Here is an 18,870-nt window from a genome sequence, read left to right as displayed (position 1 = left end):
CCTATTCACAAATTTCTGACAGTCAGGTGAACTGCTGCCCTACGGAAGCATTGCGCTGCAGGGTAGGGTCAGGCTGGGTATCAGGAGAGGGTTCTTCATAAGAGTGTGCTTGGGCCCTGGAACAGGCTGCCTTGGGCAATGGGCACAGTCTGAGCTGCTGGAGTTCAAGAAGAGTCTGGTCAACACTCTCAGATGTATGGTCTGGTTTTTGGGTGGTGCTCTGCACAGCCAGAAATTGGACTCTATGGTACTTACAGATCCCTTCCAACTTGGGATATTCTATGAATTCTATGACTCCATAGCATACAAAAATATCAACAATATCTACCAAACAAGTTTCAGACAATGTCCAGCAGGCTTGTTTGGACCTCATGAGTAAAACCACATTCTTTCAGAAAGTTCTTTCTGCCCTGTGTTGGGTGCAGTGTTTTTCATCAGTACTGCAAGGTTCTAAGCGTGGTATGTCCATGCATTGCTACTGGAACAGGTTGCCCAAGGAGGTTGTGGATGCCCCATCCCTGGAGGCATTCAAGGCCAGGCTGGATGTGGCTCTGAGCAGGCTGGTCTGGTGGTTGGCGACCCTGCACATAGCAGGGGGGTGAAACTAGGTGATCATTGTGATCCTTTTCAACCCAGGCCATTCTACAATTCCATGACTTCTCAGCCATCTTAGCTACTAGCAAATCCCCTTATTTCTCCCAAATAACCCTTCCCTCATCTCTTTTCCCTGTTGTTCCTGGTCTGTATCTAATACAGATATATAATCTATACCCACATTCAGTATTTCTGATATCGTTACTTAGCTAATCTTGGCCTTGCGTGGTATTACTGAAGTAGTGACATGGTTATTGGGCACCGTTAACCCTGCAAGCTCCCAGTCCCAAATGGACTCCTAACACTCTTTGGTTATTCCTGTCGTTCAGCTGTTTTTCATGTAACTCCCACTTAACCGCCAGCGAAATCCAGCCACCCCTCCCAGGGCTATCTGCAGGTTTTTTTAGCTTGTCACGCTGTTGCATGTCACATCCAGCAATTTAACCCTCGGCAATCAGCTTAGCTGATTTGCCTGCAGCTCTAACAGGTACTTGTCTGCTTGGGAAGGGGTTATCTGATCTAGCTGGGCATGACCACCCTTCTTGACACAAGTATCTGAGCTTTTGGGAATTCTGTCTCAAAAAATTTACATCTACAGGATGTAGTTTAAATAGCATGAATAGTAGTAAAAATCCAAGAAAAGTAAAATGGTTAGGGAGTCACTGCATCAACAGTTATCAGCAGAACTGACTGCAGCTGCTCTCAGTCTGAAAATGTTTGCACTTAAATTTCCCAGGTCTGTGGCTTTGGGACTGTGCCTGTGTTAGTGTTTTTCCAGTTGCTGCCAAGCAGTGTCTGGAGGAAAGGTTACATCCCAAATAATTGTTTATCCATAGCAAATATTGGAGAGTAATACAACCAGCCATTTCAATCTAATCTACACTGTGAAAGCAGCCTGGGTTTTAAGAAGCATTTCTACCATGTTTTCATAAACATGTAATCAAACTCATAGATAAAACATAACCTCTTAATATATTCTGGTTATTACATTTTAGCTATTGGCCTACTGCCATTATACTTTATTGAAGCTATTAAAATGTTATTAAAGACTTTCTCTTCCTTAAATCCAGAGCAGTTTCCTTTTCTGAGCTGCATGCTAGCACTGCAGACTGGTCTCCAGTAGGCTAGCTGTATACTGACTTGCACGTCTCCACTGCCAGAGAGTCTGAGTCTGCACTGGCACTCCGGGAGCTCCAGAAGATCTCCGAAAGGCTCCCTCTGCAGTGACTGCTATGCACTTTGCTACTGCTGAGCATTCTCACCAACCTGGAATGAGGTCTGAGGTAGCCGAAGAGAATAAGAATAGAGTAACTTTTTGAAAATTAGTTAGAAAACAGAAGACCTGGTGATGCTACAAATACTTTAACTAAGAAGGAATGTATCTGCTGGCTTTAAACTGGCTCAGTTTTCGTTTTCCCATGTTCAAAAGGCTTATAAGAAATATAACTGCACTCTAAAGCAAAACTGGAAGTTAAATAATTAACTGCCGTGGGGATATCTTTAACGTGTATTGTAAACAGTGTAGGCTGTTCAAAGTATGGCTTTAAAACTCAAATTTTGCAATTTATCCTGTGTCAAAGCAATGAAATGTGTTCAGATGCTGACAAAATGACAAGGAGACACGCAAATTAACCGACAGCCATTCATTTCACCACATAACAGGATGCTAAACTTCCACTGACTTTTATGGTACTTAATTGGCCAGATCAAGCACTCCTTAATTACTAGCAATATTAACTGCAACCCAGGTCTTGTACTTCAGGCAGAAATCTCTATGATTGATATCACACAGGCACAACAACTGCTGCCTACAAAATCATCAAGTATTCAGTTCCTAAATAGGTCAAGGTATTTCAAGTCCTCGAAAATACCACTTCCCCACTAAAAAAAAAAAAAAAAAAAAAAAAGCCTTGCTTTTATGTTTTTGATTCTAACGAATCTCTTTTTTTCCCCTCTACTCTGTGTGGCAACTGATTTGCTGTATCATAAAATCTTAAATGCTAACACAGGACCCAGTTGATACTCTAAAGAATCCCTTTCTTATGCAAGTCGATTTTGTAGTTTTTGATTTTGATGCAGAAGACTCAAGGCATTTTCAGAGCTGAAGAGAACTGAGTACTACACTATGTTGGATGAACTGGAAATACAACCCATATCAGAGGGGGATGTACAAACTTTACTGTCCTAAACAGCAAACTAGACTTGATGACTTGGGTCACACTTTTCTAACTCGTTTGTATACCTAAATCAGAAAATATTCTCTATGAAAAATAAGTAAATCTTTTTGGCCACTGCATTAAAAGTACTGCAAGACTGTAGATATCTAAACAACAGATAAGGGGAACAGCATCAAAAGCAACACCCCCTCCCCCAGGTCATCATAGTGCACACTAATGAACAAATTACAATCGTATAAAAAAACAAGTAATTTATTTAGAAAATTTAGAACCATTTGTATATGCATGAAAGTACCAGTTAAAAAAACTAAGCAATTTCTTCTATGAATTTCTGTGTAAACATAGAAAGGAAACAAATTATTTGATTACAAATAATTGTACTGCACAGGCTTGTGAAATTTCCCTTGCAGAACAAATGCAGCTGGTGTGCAATGTTATTGTCTTGTTCTGATTTTCACTGTTTTCCTCCTATACAAAGATCCAAAGTGAAACGGCTGTCATGCTTTGATAAGCAACATGCCTGCAGAAAGGATGCAAGAGTCCTACTGAGAGAATCTGTCAGCTTTTCTTTGGCCTATAAAGTTCTGGTTTGGTAGATGACTGCATTTTAATCTTTCATAGGATTATTATGTAGTAGATAACCAATAAGTAGATAACCAATACTGTATGTGGTTACACTGAACTTTCAAGTCTTGTATTCTAGATCCATCCAGGTCTATAGTTGATTTAAACTCTCTTCATTTTATTCTCTCCTTCCTTCTGTCATCTTATACGTATTGCAGGTTTCTTTCATTATATTAATGGTAGAATTTTTCTGAGTTATAAATTTAGAAGATTTTAGATTGCAAAAGGAACATGTAATTTAAGAGGATACAATGCTGGACTTCAAAGTCTCACAGTCTTTAAGGTGGAAAATTCTACTAAAATTTAAAAACACATCTTATGTCTTATGTCAGTTAAAGCAAATATTTCTATAATTGGTCCCTCTGTATTCTTTTGGTCATACATTTTTGTTGTTATTTATGAGTAGTCCTGATTTTAGGGAGTTCCACTAGAAAAAGGCCTTAGTTTTGCTTACTGTTGTAAGCAATTGTCTGGTGAAAAATTAATTAAATCACTGCAGTCACATAACAGCCAATCCTCTGTACAGTAATGCAATGTAAATAGAATTACACGTTTGTGGAATGCGGAATATTTCTTCAGTTAAATATGCTGATGTAAAAACTAAAAATCTAAACTATCAGCCTAACCTCAGTATCAAGCTGTATTGAAAATATCTACACTGTGCTATGGATTTAATCAGTAAAAGCCCAAGTAGCAATACGTCAGCAATTGCAAAGTACGAGTTTGCATACAACTGAAATGCTTTCAGCTACACACACCGTAATGATGACCCAGGTAATCTAGAACTGCTGAGGTACTTGATAAAACATTAAAAACTTTCTTTTCTTGTTTTGAAGTTATCCGTTCCATCATGTACATTAAGTGGTGGTGAAAACATGTAAAAGGAGTTCCATGCTCAAGAGCAATGTCAACCCAATCCTGGATGCACTTCAAAGGTGTTTCCTCATATCCTGCAAACATAGCTGGATTTGCTAAGAGTCCTCTAGCCACCATTACACCTTCAAATTGCAAATTAAAGCAGTGAGTTACATTATAGTTAAATTTTACATTACATCTTTTCTATAGCACCTACTTTATAGCATCCATTAGAACAAGTAATGGGAGAAAAAAATCAGTTTACAGCCCAAGCCCCGAGTGCCTACACCATCTGTCAGCTCATTTAACCTGTTGACATAACCTTCCAGAAATTCTGATGCAACACACACAAAAAAAGAAGCCTTTCTTTTCTACTTTTTGAACAGCAATTCAATACTATTCTGTTTTTATCTGCTACACACTTATAAGCCCATTCTTTAACATCTAATTATGATGTAAAGACATAGGAGTAGTAAAGTGCTGAAGTTATTTTAGCACAACCTGGAATCATTCTTCCATTAGCAGCTCCAGTCTCAGTGATGGACATCTCATGGCTCCCATTCTACAGAAAGCATTTGTTTTCTGAATAAACCAAGCATTTACAACTATATTCCCAAACTGTCAGATAAATCCAGCCAAACTCTATTGAAATATTTCTGTGAAAAACTGATTGTTTTCCTGCACTGTCGACATATAATCTGTCACATTTAGTCTCTTCCTACAAAACAGCATGACCAAAAGTGAAAAAAAAAAAAACAAAAAAAACCCACCAAACCCACTCAGGATTGTTTAAAACAAAAAAATATGCAGTTTCTGGTTTGTACTTACTGTATCTTAAACCATCATATGTTAAACAGTTTGGTGTTTTATACTTTGTTCAAGAAAGTCAAACAGGCTACAAGAACATTCTTTTCTGTTAATGTATTTTCTTCCTGCTTTGTATCTGGGGGTAGCAGCATGGCAGTTTGATGCAAATAGTTTTAGTTGTTGTTTTTTTAAAAACACCAACGATGTCAATAGAAACCTGCCACATGAACTCTTCTTATGACACTGGCTCTGTACTGTTACACTCTAAGACTCAAAGTATGCAGGTCCAGATAACTTTTTCAAGATATATATTGAACTTCAATGTTGGCTTGAAACCACAGACAGTTGCAGGAATCTATTGTAAGCAAATAACTGCTGGGCAATTTTTCACTTTCATATTACCACAGTAAAGGCAAGATAAATAGATAGGTAAGAGTGCAATGCTTCACCATGTACTTGAAGTAAACCATCTTATTTGTTAAATATCCGGCTTCTTTATCTTTCTCCCTCTATATTCTTACTATAAGAAACACATTACCATTTGCAGGAAGTAGAGGATTTCAAGTCAAAATCTACAGTTCTATAATAAATGATCAGCTCCATAAACAGAATGGATGTCTGGTCCCCCTTAAACTCCTCCACTAACTCCACTACTGAGTGATGAAAGCATAATTAAGCAAAGAGTTTTTGTAGTTTGCCTTTCAAATCTATTTGAGACTTTGACTGAAGTGCTCCGGTTCTCTGATAATTATAAGATTCCATTTATGAGCTTATTAAGCATCTAAAATACCATCCTTCATTTGTCTCCTCAGAGAAAAAGATGCAAATGATGTCCTACTTCTAGCTAAAATAAATACTCAGAAATTTAATTTGTCAATTTAGTTAGAAAGTAGGATATGTTTAATCTTACCATCTGCTCCTGTCAAGCGATGAACATTTTCAGCATCTTTTAAAGATTTAATGTCTCCATTAGCTACAACAGGTATGTGCATGCTTTCTTTAATTACTTTAATTGCATCATAATGTACTGGCTGATGTCTTTCTTCTGTATTTCTCCCGTGTACTGTAATCCATGAAACTCCAGTTGCTTCAGCTTTTTTACATAGGTCTACTGTTTTTTTTAAGTCTTCGTGTATCCTAAAATTCCAAGGAATTAAAGCATTAGCTAGCAAGCTACCTGAACTCTATAAAAGCCCTCCATGAAGAGGAATCACCAGAGACTTTTACGAATACTTGTAAAAAAAATAGACTACTACTGTGGGAAGGTAAATATATATTTAATAAAGATGTATAATTTATTGAAATCACTATTTATCATTTCCCAATTACATACCATCTCTGAGGCATGTGTGGTAAATTTTATAGAGATTAAGCAAGGGTACCCAAGATTCTACATTAATTGTCATTACTTTGCATAACTGTGGAAAAAAAAACTGTAACAGTTCTCCTTTTCTGAGGGACTACAAACAGAGTTCAAAGTTAACCAACAATATGCAAAAGCACCATGGGATGTGAAGATAAATAGTGGCTGAAATGTCAAAAAGTAAAGTAGATCAACAGTTTATACAAGTTCAGAAAGTGATGAATGGAGGGAGAACATGTTCTTACAGCAGCTGTATGGACTGGTTCCCAGATTTGTTATCTGTCTTTTATAGACAGCAGCAGGTTACGAGTAAGTCCACATAATTATAGATTACGTATTGCTTTTATTTCATGGAATTCTAAACCTTTTAACTTGTACTATCATGTCTTCTGGATTGCAATAAAATTCTGGCATCCACTCTGATATCGGGGCAAGCAGTCAAAGACTGTGCTGGTTCTACCATCTGAGGCTGGTAGCCTGCCCCAGATACACTTATCACCTGGAGTCAAAACATCTCAGCAGTCATCACATTTAAGGAACTTATAATGATTTGTAATATTGCATTAATTACATATATTGTAGTGCAAATAGTATGTTAGACATACCTTATTTTAATAGACACTGAAAATCGAGGATTGTCGATCCGATTCCGTACATGTCTCACCATATCTTGAACTAGCTCCGGTTTATTTATTAAGCAAGCACCATAACCTTCTGCCATTGCCCATCTTTGAAAGAAAAAAATAACATTTGTATTCTACAATTGAAAAATGTAGATCAATTTCAGTTAAATGTATCAGTTTCTTTATAGCCTTTAGAATGTGTGGCTGAGTAAGCAGAGATAATAATGGCTGTAGTTTGATCATGTTTGCAGTGTGACGCCAGCTTTTACATCCCGGTTCAGTTTCTGCTTTGCTGTTATAATTTTGGACAAGTAACGAATCTGTTTAATTTTCTATCCACAAAACAGGCTCACAAGGAAGATAAACATTTAATTAACAATGGCTTAGATCATACATAAAAGAAATAGTTTGATATTTCCCCTCAATTGGGTCATGGCTTTCTTCTGAACAGAAAATTACTTTGTGTTGGAAAGGAACACAATTGAAGTGGAATCAGAATCTGATTTCAGTAATATTATCTTTTTCTTCAAATGACAACAATTACTTATGATTGGCAGGAGATAACCTTTTGCTTTTACTGAACATCAGCATTCTTTTCTTTAAAGGATTTTTGTTATACAGGCAGATACACACAGCTCTACTATACTGAAATCAATATGCACAAGATTTGGAAGTCTCCAATGTCTCCAGAACTGTTTTCTCAAATACTGTAATTTTAAGTCAAGATAACTAATTAGAATAGACAAATTAAGTATGTGCACCATGATATTATCTCCTGCTGTCCCACATTTATTTTTGAGAGATTTACTTAGAAAAAGACTGCCTGACAAATGTATAATAAATGGTTCTCAATTGAACCAGTGAGTGAGAATCTTCATTTGTGCATTAATATTCTGCCAAGACAAAATCTTTAAACGATCACTAATTCACTGTATTTCCAAACCTAATAAAAGATGGAGGGAATTCAGTTAAGCACTTCATGAGTAATATAATCTGTATAATTACATTTTAGAGACTGTTCTTCACTTGCATAAGTCTGAGACAGCAGGGACGTGGCTCATTATTTTGGAATTGCCATGTTATTTCTCAAAACACTCTCCAGATTATTTGCAGCAAAGTTCTTCTTCTGGAAAGTCAAACGCCACAGCTGCTAAATCATAGAGCTGGACACTTCAGTTCTGAGCTGACCTTCAGTATCTCAGAAATGAAAAGAGGTAAGACAGCAAAGACACCTGGTGACCATGGGCATCTCAGAACATTCAGAACAGCATCTTACCACACACACATTTCGCTCTGACAGGTTAAAAAGCTATTTCAATCTCAAAGTCTTTTTTTTTTTTTTTTTTTTTTTTTTAATTAAGACAAATGACTATGAAAATGAAAGCCAGCATCCTTTATTCTCAAATTAATTTAATCATACTTAACCATTTTTTTCAAATCTTTACCTCTGAGGACAGCCACAGTTTAGGTCTACTCCATCTGCGAAAGGACAGACGAGAAGGGCAGCATCACATAAAACTTGTGCTTCTTTAGCAGCAAACTGAACGATCAATGGATTATCACCTACTCCAATAAAAAGATATTTAGAGGTTGAAAACAAGAAAAAAAAAATCTAATTTTTGAATGTTTCATTACTTAAATGTGTTTAACTTTCTTAAAAATGTCAACAGATACATATTTGCTTACAATTGTCAAAATCAATAGGTTGTTTAAAAGCAGCATTCTTAATTCAGACTATTCACAAAGTAATAATGGGAAAAAAAATTCTTCAGTTATTGTTCCTTTTGTATTGTATGTTTTCTTGGATCCAGAACACTTAAACATTAAAACCAAATTGAATAAGAACATCACTAGTGCCACTCTACCTTCAACATAAACAATCTATCTGTTCTCTATTAGGTTGTTTTCCCCATTACAGCACCATTATTAAAATAAAATCTTAAAGGTAAGCTGCACTGTCATGTAATGTCACCAGTTGCTGTACAGAAGTATGTACAGAACCAAATGTGCTCGATGGCTCCATTTCCGATAGTGATTTTTTCAGCTATTTTACAGGGTGGTACCGCAGGAAGGCTGTAGGGGAGGAGCCCCACGTGTGGGAGTGAGTGGAGACACCACTTTGATAGAAAATTAAGTCACAGGCAGGAGCTGGGTGTTTCTTCCCTTAATTTGACTCATGTTTCAACCCCTCCTGGAAGAGCCCAAAACAATACCCTAGAAATGGTCAGGTCACAGGAGGGGTCTGGTGCCCTTTGCTTTGATTGCTGATGTCTGGTGTCTCAATCCATTCTGGAACTGGAGCCATCTACAAAAATGGCTGAAAGACTGTCCTTGCCCTTCTCACTGCTGCATCCCTCCTTTGTTCCATGCCCTCTTGTCAAAACGCTTGATGTGGGACCTGGACTGGTGATCTCCTTTCTTTAAGCTGTTAAGTAACCCAAAACTTACTTGAATTTCTTATAAAACTGCACAGCTTAAGCAGATAGAATTGCGGGAGAGCCAACGCATGCAGGATAACTGTTTTATGGATATCTCCTATTACAGTTTATGTTTTTTCCCTTATACACAGACCTTGGGCGTTGTTTCACCTTGATCTAACCAGAGGGATTTGCAAATCTAGACACCCCTCCCTTCCCAGGCAGGATATGATACAGGAACTCTGTTGTAACCTAGCTACAACACTGCCAGAGCCTTGCCAGAGGCCTCCTCATGCTATGCCACTGCCTATGCATAGGCTGATGCAAACTTTCTCATCGCTCACCACTGCTACATAAACTCTCAAACTCTTCCTTTTGACTATAGCTGTAGCTGTGAGAAGTCTTTCTTCTCTACATAGGATTTTAACGATTATTTTTAACTTATTGAAATAAATCTGCTGTTTATATGAAAATCTTTATGAAACCAGAACAATGTGCTGAAAGTATGATTACTTGCTTGTCTTGCTGAAAACACCTACTCCAAAGATGCCTACAACACATTGGATATTTTCTGGAGCTGCTAAGAAGTATTTCCTGCCAAAGAAAATTACACTTCAAACATGATCTGTTCCACAGTTGTATCAGGCTGCTTACAGACTGCTGTATTTTGCTCTAGCTGTGTATGACACATAATCATTAACAAAGATTTCTAGTGTCCTTGTTTCTATCTAATGTAGTCATTTATGGTAAAAATACAGCAACTCTTGAACAGCAACAATGAAGGAAGAAAAGATATCTTACAGGAATAACATTATTAAGCAAACCAAAGGGAGGCTCTATGAAAAGAAAAAAAAGACGAGAATTTAGCTTCCTGAAGTAGGACATAAATGTAAGGCACAGATCATGCTGATATTCAAAAAAATTCAGACTCAGCAAAAGATGTCAAAGAACCAGAAAACTGAGCGTACTACTGAGGCAGCTTTCAGTAGCTACAAACTCCACCCTTCCTTATCCCAATTCCTTTTTTGCTTCAATGCCAACATGGCTGGGTTTTGTCCAGTATGCAGAGTTGGAATGAGAACACATAGGCAGAGGCAGCTTTCACAGATTTTTCTCTAATGGGAAACCAAAGCGTCAGTGCTCCTCAGAGTGGGTCTGGTGAACTATTTGTGATCTACTAAGCTCCTGCAGAGAGCCAGATGGTCATTTGGAACAGGCTCTCCTCTTTGACACCTACTGCATTACATTAAAGGCATCTAAAAATATCTCAGTATTAGCAGTTACTTTCCAAATAAACTATTGCTGCAGTTAAGAGGGATGGAGAACAGGGTAAGAAAAATATCTGAGCACCAGTGGAAAGAAAAGAGCCAATAAATGCACACAGCATGTGTACTTCTGGTACTGAACAGACTGTAAATGCTTCTGAAGATTTCCCTGTCTTAATGGAAATTAGAGTTCTTGAAGTAATGGAACTGAAGTCAGAGAGGGCAGCAGCATCCTCTGTTAAGAAACTTCTGTAAGTTACCTAAAACTCTAGCATGCCATAAAAAAATCCCTTTTGTATTTTCAAAACAGTGTCCATTTAGACAGTACTTTAGCTGAAAAGATTTAAATTGATACATCTAATATACCTAGGCTCCTTGTTTTTCAGCTGAATATTAAGTAATAAAAATGCTAAATCAAATAATAATTAAATTCTTAGCAGCAGCCACAGGGAACATCTACCACTATTTTAGAAATACACAACAAAGAAATGTCAATGCCAAAAAAAACAGAGAGCAAAAATTGCAATTGCAGGCTCCAACCTACTCTGCTCATTAGAGTAAGAAATGCCCAGAAAATTAAACAAATCAATACTAAGATTTTACAATCAGTTGTGGAGCTATTTGTTAAAAGCATGAATGCTAATAATATAAATACTGTTATTCTGGCTAAGTTGTTAGAGGCAGAATGGTTTTGGAGGCTGTAAAATTAAGGCCAGCATGAAAGAGGTGAGTAGGGAAGAGATATTATTTACAATACTAGAACATTTCATCCTGCGCTCCTTGTCAACAGGCAACAAGGTTACAGCAAGCAGTGAGAAGAATTTCCTCTTTCCCCATCCCATTATCTGCCAAAAGACACTACAAAGCCAATCCATAGAACTTTACAGGACATTGTGAGGATCAAAAGTATAAACAGATGCAAGGGGTGGAACAGTGGCTCTGTGGACCTCTGAACTGTATATATCAGTTATGTTCTTATTTATTTTGAACAACAAAAAAAATTAAAGCTTTCTTTCAAGTTGCAGTCCATTAATAAGAGTCTATCTGTGCTTCCCAATGGGATTCTTCTCTACAAAGGGCCTGTTGTATTCAAATAATGCATGAAATCACAGATTATACTTCTATTACTATTACATATACAATTACCAAACCATTCACTCAGTGGCATGAACAGATGAAATCTTTATCCTCTGTAGATCCTACAGGCCAATCTTACTAGCACTTTAGCAGTGCTTTCTCCATTCCTCTAGCTGTAGCCCAAGCTCCTGTGCTCCTTGTTCCACTTCTCTCCTACAACCACTTCATGCCAGCTGATCTGTATCTGTACTGTTATCTCTTCCCATATTCTTATGGTCAGATTTTTGGGTGGTGCTGTGTGTAGCCAGAAGTTGGACTCAACGATCCTTATGGCTTCTTTCTAACTTGAGATATTCTATAATTTTTTTTCTATACCACTTTTCTCCCTTACCTACCCAGGACTCTGTATAGCTCCTTATATATGTAAATATATATATATTTAGTCTGTTCTAGTTACATTTCTATATTGTGTCTGAAGCCTGGCTTCTCATTACGAATCCTGGCTGTGCTTCTATTCCCTGGATTCTTCTTGCTTCTTCTATCAGTCTTCTGATATCTCAAGGAGCCCACCTTCCATTTTACCGCCTGATAATTTAAAATTCTGTTTCTCTTACCAATCCCTGTATTAGATGTCTGATCTATTCATTTTTTCCCCTTTACGAACCCTCTCATTTTTGTTAGAAATCAGAAATTACTATATGGTAATGGGTTAAGCATACATCTCTGATATATACGAGAAGCAGCAATTGCTGGCAGAGGAACCTTATGAGCCTTATGAGAAGACAGAAGGCCAACCGTATCTTGGGTTGTGTTAAGAGAAACATGATCAGCAGGGAAAGAGGTGATTCTGCCCTTCTACTCTGCTCTTGTAAGATAGCATCTGGAGTACTGCATCCAGTTTTGGAGCCGCTGACACAAGGACACGGAACTCTTGGAACAGTCCAGAGGAGGGCCACGAAGATGATCAGAGCTGGAGCACCTCCCCTACAAGGACGGGATGAGAAAGCTGGAGCTCTTCAGAGTGTAGAAGAGAAGGCTCTGAGGAGACCTTATAGCAGCCCTGCAGCACCTGAAAGGAGCCTAGATGAAAGCTGAGGGGGAACTTTTTATCAGGGCAGGAAGTGACAGGACAAGAGGAAATGGCTTTACACAGGAAGAGGGTAGATTTAGACTAGATATTAGGAAGAAATTCTTTACTGTGAGGGTGGTGAGACACTGGAACAGGTTGCCCAGGGAGGCTGCAAATGTCTCCTCCCTGGAAGCATTCAAGGCCAGGCTGGATGGGGCTTTGAGCAACCTGGTCTAGAGGGAGGTGTCCCTGTCTACAGCAGGAGGTTAGAATAAATGATCTTAAGGGTCCCTTCCAGCCCAAACCATTCTTTGATTCTATGATGATCTTTTACTGGGTCTGGCTGGGATGCAGGTAACCTCATTTACAGCAGCCTATATTGTGCTGTGTTTTAAGTTTAGTGGCAAAAAACATCGTCAGTAATGCAACAGTGCTTCCACTTTTGCTGAACAGTGATGGCAGTGTCAAAACTAGTTTTTTTTACCTGTGTACCTACCAGCAAATAGGTCAGAGTTGGGCAAGGAAGTGGACAGATCTAGACCTGGCCAAAGGAATTTTTTATACCCTGTAATGCCATGCTCAGCAATAAAACTGCAGTGGTGAGGGAAGATGAAAGTAGTTTGGGGTGTGGAAAATGTGTAACCTGTTTCAGTGCATTGACATGAGAAGAAATTTCTTCTAATATCAAAATTGAACCCTCACTGGCACAACTTAAGGCTGCTCCCTCTCTCATTCTGCTACTGTTACACGGGAGCAGAGGCCAACCCCCACCTCACCACAACCTCCTTTCAGGCAGTTGCAGAGAGTAATAAGGTCTCCCCTGAGCCTCTTCTCCAGACTGACCCATCCCAGCTCCCTCAGCCGCTCCCCATCACACCTGTGCTCCACACCCCTCACAGCTCCGCTGCCCTTCTCTGGACACACCCCAGGGCCTCCATGTCTTTCTTGTAGTGAGAATCCCACAACTGAACGCAGCACTTGAGGTGCAGCCTCACCAGTGCCAAATGCCAAGGGATGATCACCCACCTGTCCTGCTGGCTACATTATTTGTGATAAAAGTCAGGACGCCGCTAATACATAAAACATTCCAAGAAGGCAGCAATATATTTCCCACCATTACCTCTGTTTGTTGTGAACTCGCTGTCCCTGGCTTTGGCTGACCTCACGAAGTCGGCCGCCACGACCATGGGGGTGTAGCACAGCTCGCAGCCGTACCGCCGGACCAGAGTGCGGAACGCCAGCCTGCGGGGACAGGGGCAGCACAGCCACAGAGCGGACATTCGCCTCATGAGCCGCTCTTAAGCACCGCTCTTAAACGCAGCGCTGCGGGGATGTGTAAATAGAACCATAAAACAAACGCGTCTGCGTCCGTCGCGCCCTTAAACAACGCCAGAAGGCTCGCTCCCGCCCGCCCGCCCGCCGTCCCGTCACGCCGCCCGCCCCACAGCACGCACGCCGCGGCGCGCCGCCAGCAGTGACTCACTTGGAGTAGCGGACCATCGGGGCACACATCTTCACCACGTGCCCAGCCCGAAACAGGCCCGCCGGGTCCCTCCCCGGGCATCGTTCGCGTTCTGCCACGTCCCCGCTCATGTATAGCGAGCTCTCCCCTCACCACCCCGCCACGTCCCGCCCCGCCCCGTCGCTCCCTTTGCCATCATCGCCGCGCGCCGCCGCCGGGCAGTGACGCGCGGCAGGCTCCGTCGGGCGGCATGGAGGAAGCGGGCGGCGGAGCCCCGGCCCCAGCGCTGGCAGAGCTGCAGGCGGACGGTGAGGCGCGGTCCTGGCGGCGGTCGGAGGCCTGGGCGAGCGAGGCGTTGGGCCTCCGTGGTGTCGCGTCGCAGAAAGTTTGTGGGGCGGAGGAGAGTGGGATGGCGGGTCACGCTCCGGGGCTGTGCTGCCCAGCTGCTCCTCTCAGCGGGGCTGCCCAGCTGCTGCTGCCCGCTGCCCGCGTCCGCCTGACGGGGAGATGTGTGCCGGCGGGAGGCACGCAGGTGTCGGTGAGCCTAGCCGGCCCTCTGCACAAAGTAGCACGCATCTTACTTCGTTAAAAGTCACCACCGGAGTATAGTTTCCTTATGCAGCACAAGTTGGCCCCGTTATAAGACGCAGTACGGTTCCATGAAGTTGTGGGTTTTGCCACGCGGACTCGCTTTGATTGCAGTCTGTTGTCAGACCGGCCTCCCGTGCTGCGTTACACGGGGTACCGGATGTGCGCTGTTCCAGCTGGAGGAACCGGCGGTCTGAGCGCTGCCTGCTGTAGATCATCCCTCAGTGCGACTGGTTTGAAGCGTGAAGATAACTTCTGAATCGTTTTTCAGAGTGTTATGCTGACTTCTTCAGAGAGGACTTTGATGTGAAGGCTTACACGTCGCAGTCGATCCATCGGGCGGTGATAGCTGAGCAGCTCGCAAAGCTTGCCCAAGGTATCAGCCAGCTGGATAAAGAGCTGCATGTACAAGTAAGTGTAAACCACGCCTGGTGCTCAGAGGTGGTGGATAAAGTGATTAAAAGCTGATTAGTCCAATGATCTTTGCTTTTGACGTTGCTTGGTAACTGAAGGTACAGCTTGAAATAAAAAGAGCGGTGAATGTGATACTGACTCCATGTAGTCCCCCTCAAGGAGCTGTATGCTGCTTTGCTTTCAGTTTCTGCACTCAGTCTCTGTATGCATGGAAGTTCTGCTACTCCTTGAAAGGGTTCCCTGACTCCTTCCAAAAGATCGTATGGGCTATCAGAAAAACTTCCCTGTGTTTTGGCATGATGGTTGTGAGAAGACAGTGAATGACTTGTCCTGTGCTCTTCTGTCCTGACAGTAGCCTAGGCCTTACTTCTTAACTTTAACTGGGCAAACACAACCTGTGCTAACACACCTCCACACCTTCAAAAGGAATTTAAATTTGGATAGTCAAAGGCTATCACTAAAATTTTATTACTAAAATCCAGGTGGACACTGCAAATCCCATTGACCTGGCTGTGAGAGTACATGATAAGTTTGTACTTGGTTTGAAAAACTGCTCCCCCTGCAATGGTAAATTCTTTGGAAGTTAGTTTCTAAATTTAATAAATAGAAATGAAAACATTAAAAATGGGAATGTACATCATTACTGTGTTATTATTAGGCTTACACTTACAGCTATTGTTATATATCAGTGCGTGTTGAAACATGATTGATTGTTTTTCTGACTTATATTAATACATCAACTATCCTGCAATATCTGATTCTCCCATTTTGAGCTTACCATTTTGTGAATCAAAACATGTTCTGAAAATGCTTTCATCTGCTTTTTCTTGAATCTGTTTAAGGAAATACGATGATGATATTTTGATAACCCTTTCAGGCACACATTTCCATTCTTATGTCATTGTTTCTATTTTCTCTTTCTCTGTTTTTAAAGGTTGTTGCAAGACATGAAGACCTGTTGGCTCAAGCAACTGGAATTGAATCTCTAGAAGGTAAAATCCATCTACTGAATGCTTTAATTTCTATGAGTAGGGGAACATTTTTAATTTCTACATGGGAACATCATTCACTTTGGTTAATAATGTAGCAGCTACAGATCTTACAACTGAGAAGTTGTGGCAGCTTTTTTTTTTTTTTTTTTTTTATGTCAGCAGATGGAGCTCCTGGGAGAAGATTTGACTGATACTTCTCTGAAGTAACTATTCCATAGGCAAAAAGCTTAATAATCTGTTCTAAGCAACTTTAGCAATCAAGTCTTATTGACCTTTTAATACCTTTTTTTTGATAAATAAGCCTAATTTTATTGCAATATCTGTGAACATCAGTACCAAGTTTGTAAATGCTACATGTGCACGTTGCATGGTTTGCAAATCTTAACTGAAGAGGCACTAACACATAATCATAACTGCACTGAAACACTAAAAATTTTTTTTCTAGTAAGAAGCTACTAGATTAAATCCAGACATTTCTGTCATTCCACTGATTGGGTTCTGGCTTTTAAAATAAATTGCTGACTTGTAAATACTTCACCTAGAAACTGTGGAATGTGTACAGAAAACTGATTACAGAATATGGTTCTTCTCCTTGGTGCTCATTAGACCAGCCATTCTGCTTTATGACACTTGTTGGGAACTTCATATGTGGGAGCTGGTGGCTTTTGTTTTGTTGTTGTGCAGAAAGATATTTCCTTTACAGTATGCCTGTTTACATATACCATGGGATTCAAGCATATCTCCTTCCTCACCTACTCTAGTAATCAGTAACCCACCTTTCTCCCTTCTTCTGCTTTTAAGTTATGTCATAACCAGAGAGTTTCTGGTTGCTGATGATTATTGTACCTCCCGAGCCTTTGTGAAGTACTGCATACGCAATTCAACTAACATTACTAACATTTACATGAAGATTTAAAAAATAGAGAAATGCATATTTAATTTAGCAGTGATAATCCCCAAATATTTTTTTAAACAGTTGGAAAATTAAAGCACAGGAAGTGTGAAATCTGTTTATCCTCCAGACAAGGAATCTATCATCTACATAGTGATCATCTCCCAGTTTGTTCTGATCATCTTCCACAGTTCTGTGGAACTGTGTGTTCAGAAATCATGATTCTTTCAGAAGGCATTCGTGCTTAAAACTGCTCTGAAGCAAGAGTGAAGTACTTCAAAACAGCTATTCAGAATTAAAATACTTCTGTAGGTGAGGTGTAGTAAATAAAGCATTATTTAGCATAAAGCTGATAACCAAAAGTTGAAATAAAATTGAATCTGCATAAAAATTCTTGATTGTTTTCCATTGATGCAGTATTATTCCCCTTAAGAGGTCCCTTCTCTTCTGAAAGAGAAACATGGGAGGGCTCTAATCCTGACATTTTTTTGACACTTAAGACATCAGTTGAAACTATAGTTTTATGCAAACACAGATGATTTTTTAAGTATTGCAAAACCTGCTTCTCTCTGCAGTGCTTGGGCTACACGTGGTCACTGTAATATGGTCACTGTAGAAACACTGAGTCAATATCCATATGTAAAGGACAAAAAAGAGAAATGTAAATAGGAAATTTAATTATGAAGTTAGAAATATGTAGCTCAGAGTGTCTTCATACGTTTAGTTCAGTAATCTTCATCTGCTTACTTTCTTGACATAACTCACAGCATGCATTAGTCATTTGGATATGTGAATCTCGTTAAATATTTCAAATTAATTAACCTAACTTGTAAATTCCCAGGAACTTCTTTTCTTCCTTTAGATCTGCATACTCTGCTAACTGTATACTGATTTGGTATAAATACTCTTTTCTGGTTCTGTTTCTATAAATAGCTCACCAGATATCTTCAATCACCTGCTACCTCAAGACAGATTAGGTAGTATCTTATATAGCAGATGCAGAGTGTAGATTACCTTTTCAGCCATCTTGGTAGTGCCTTTTGGCAAGAGGAATGTTACGTTGCTGTGAAGGGTGCAGCAGTCATAGATGTAGCAATGTCGTGTTACTTGCTGTCCCCTATTTGAGTGTAGAGTAGAAAATTCAGCCCATTGTGACATCTTTTCTCTGTTTCTCGTATCTTCATCTTTTTATCTGTGATGGTTGCATGCCTGCCATTCCATTTATAAACACAAGAGGACTCGTGAATCTATCAATAAACCAAGTTAATAATTCTGAACTGTGGAGAAAATGGGAGTAGGCCTATTTGTACAAAATAGATGAAATAGTTTCAGTAGCAGTAGTCTTGTTTATATTCTGTCTTTCTGTATCATATGATAGTTTTGTTCAATGTGCTTGGCTTTACAAACACATAGAATGTTTGAGAGTGCTAACAAGAATTGAAACAAAAATAAATTCATAGATCTGTATTTGTGTAACTTAATTAATTCTCAGCACGCTGATTCCATATTGCAAAAGTGACTATTACCCTTGACTGCTTTGTTTGAATTTAGCAAGGAAAGAACAACTGTGCTTGTGGGTTTTCCTTTGTGCTGCTTTTCCAAACTAATCTGGAACAAACAAGATTAGGGTAGCTTGCTCTGTTTGTAATCT

The 18,870-nt window shown here is 39.8% G+C and overlaps 2 protein-coding genes across 4 annotated transcripts in view; one reads left to right on the top strand and one right to left on the bottom strand.

Annotated features, from left to right (window-relative positions):
• Positions 1-3,007: 3,007 nt before the first annotated feature.
• Positions 3,008-14,496, bottom strand: DUS4L (dihydrouridine synthase 4 like). Of its 3 annotated transcripts, none has more exons than XM_085217309.1 (6): positions 14,355-14,496; positions 13,992-14,194; positions 8,489-8,606; positions 7,026-7,148; positions 5,968-6,194; positions 3,008-4,393 (listed from the first exon to the last, which is right to left on the bottom strand). In XM_085217309.1, exons 2-6 carry the CDS (start codon positions 14,158-14,160, stop codon positions 4,140-4,142), a joined length of 891 nt encoding a protein of 296 aa, XP_085073435.1. In that variant the 5' UTR covers positions 14,161-14,194; positions 14,355-14,496; the 3' UTR covers positions 3,008-4,139. The 3 variants fall into 3 exon arrangements, with proteins under 3 accessions (XP_085073435.1, XP_085073415.1, XP_085073425.1); XM_085217289.1 differs by having other exon boundaries at positions 13,992-14,113; positions 14,355-14,495; XM_085217299.1 differs by having other exon boundaries at positions 3,008-4,345; positions 13,992-14,113; positions 14,355-14,495.
• Positions 14,497-14,508: 12 nt separating this feature from the next.
• COG5 (component of oligomeric golgi complex 5) overlaps positions 14,509-18,870 on the top strand; it is a 185,589-nt gene continuing 181,227 nt past the window's right edge. The window contains exons 1-3 of the mRNA XM_085217248.1: positions 14,509-14,641; positions 15,193-15,332; positions 16,270-16,327. Of these exons, the coding sequence (XP_085073374.1) occupies positions 14,584-14,641; positions 15,193-15,332; positions 16,270-16,327 (256 nt within the window). The 5' untranslated portion in view covers positions 14,509-14,583. The remainder of the gene's footprint in view (positions 14,642-15,192; positions 15,333-16,269; positions 16,328-18,870) is intronic.

Source organism: Meleagris gallopavo, chromosome 1, assembly GCF_905368555.1.
Source record: "Meleagris gallopavo chromosome 1, MGAL_WU_HG_1.1, whole genome shotgun sequence".
NCBI classification, from domain to species: Eukaryota; Metazoa; Chordata; class Aves; order Galliformes; family Phasianidae; genus Meleagris; species Meleagris gallopavo.
Note: the sequence above shows the minus strand (reverse complement) of the source record. Positions and strands in the feature narration are given on the sequence as shown.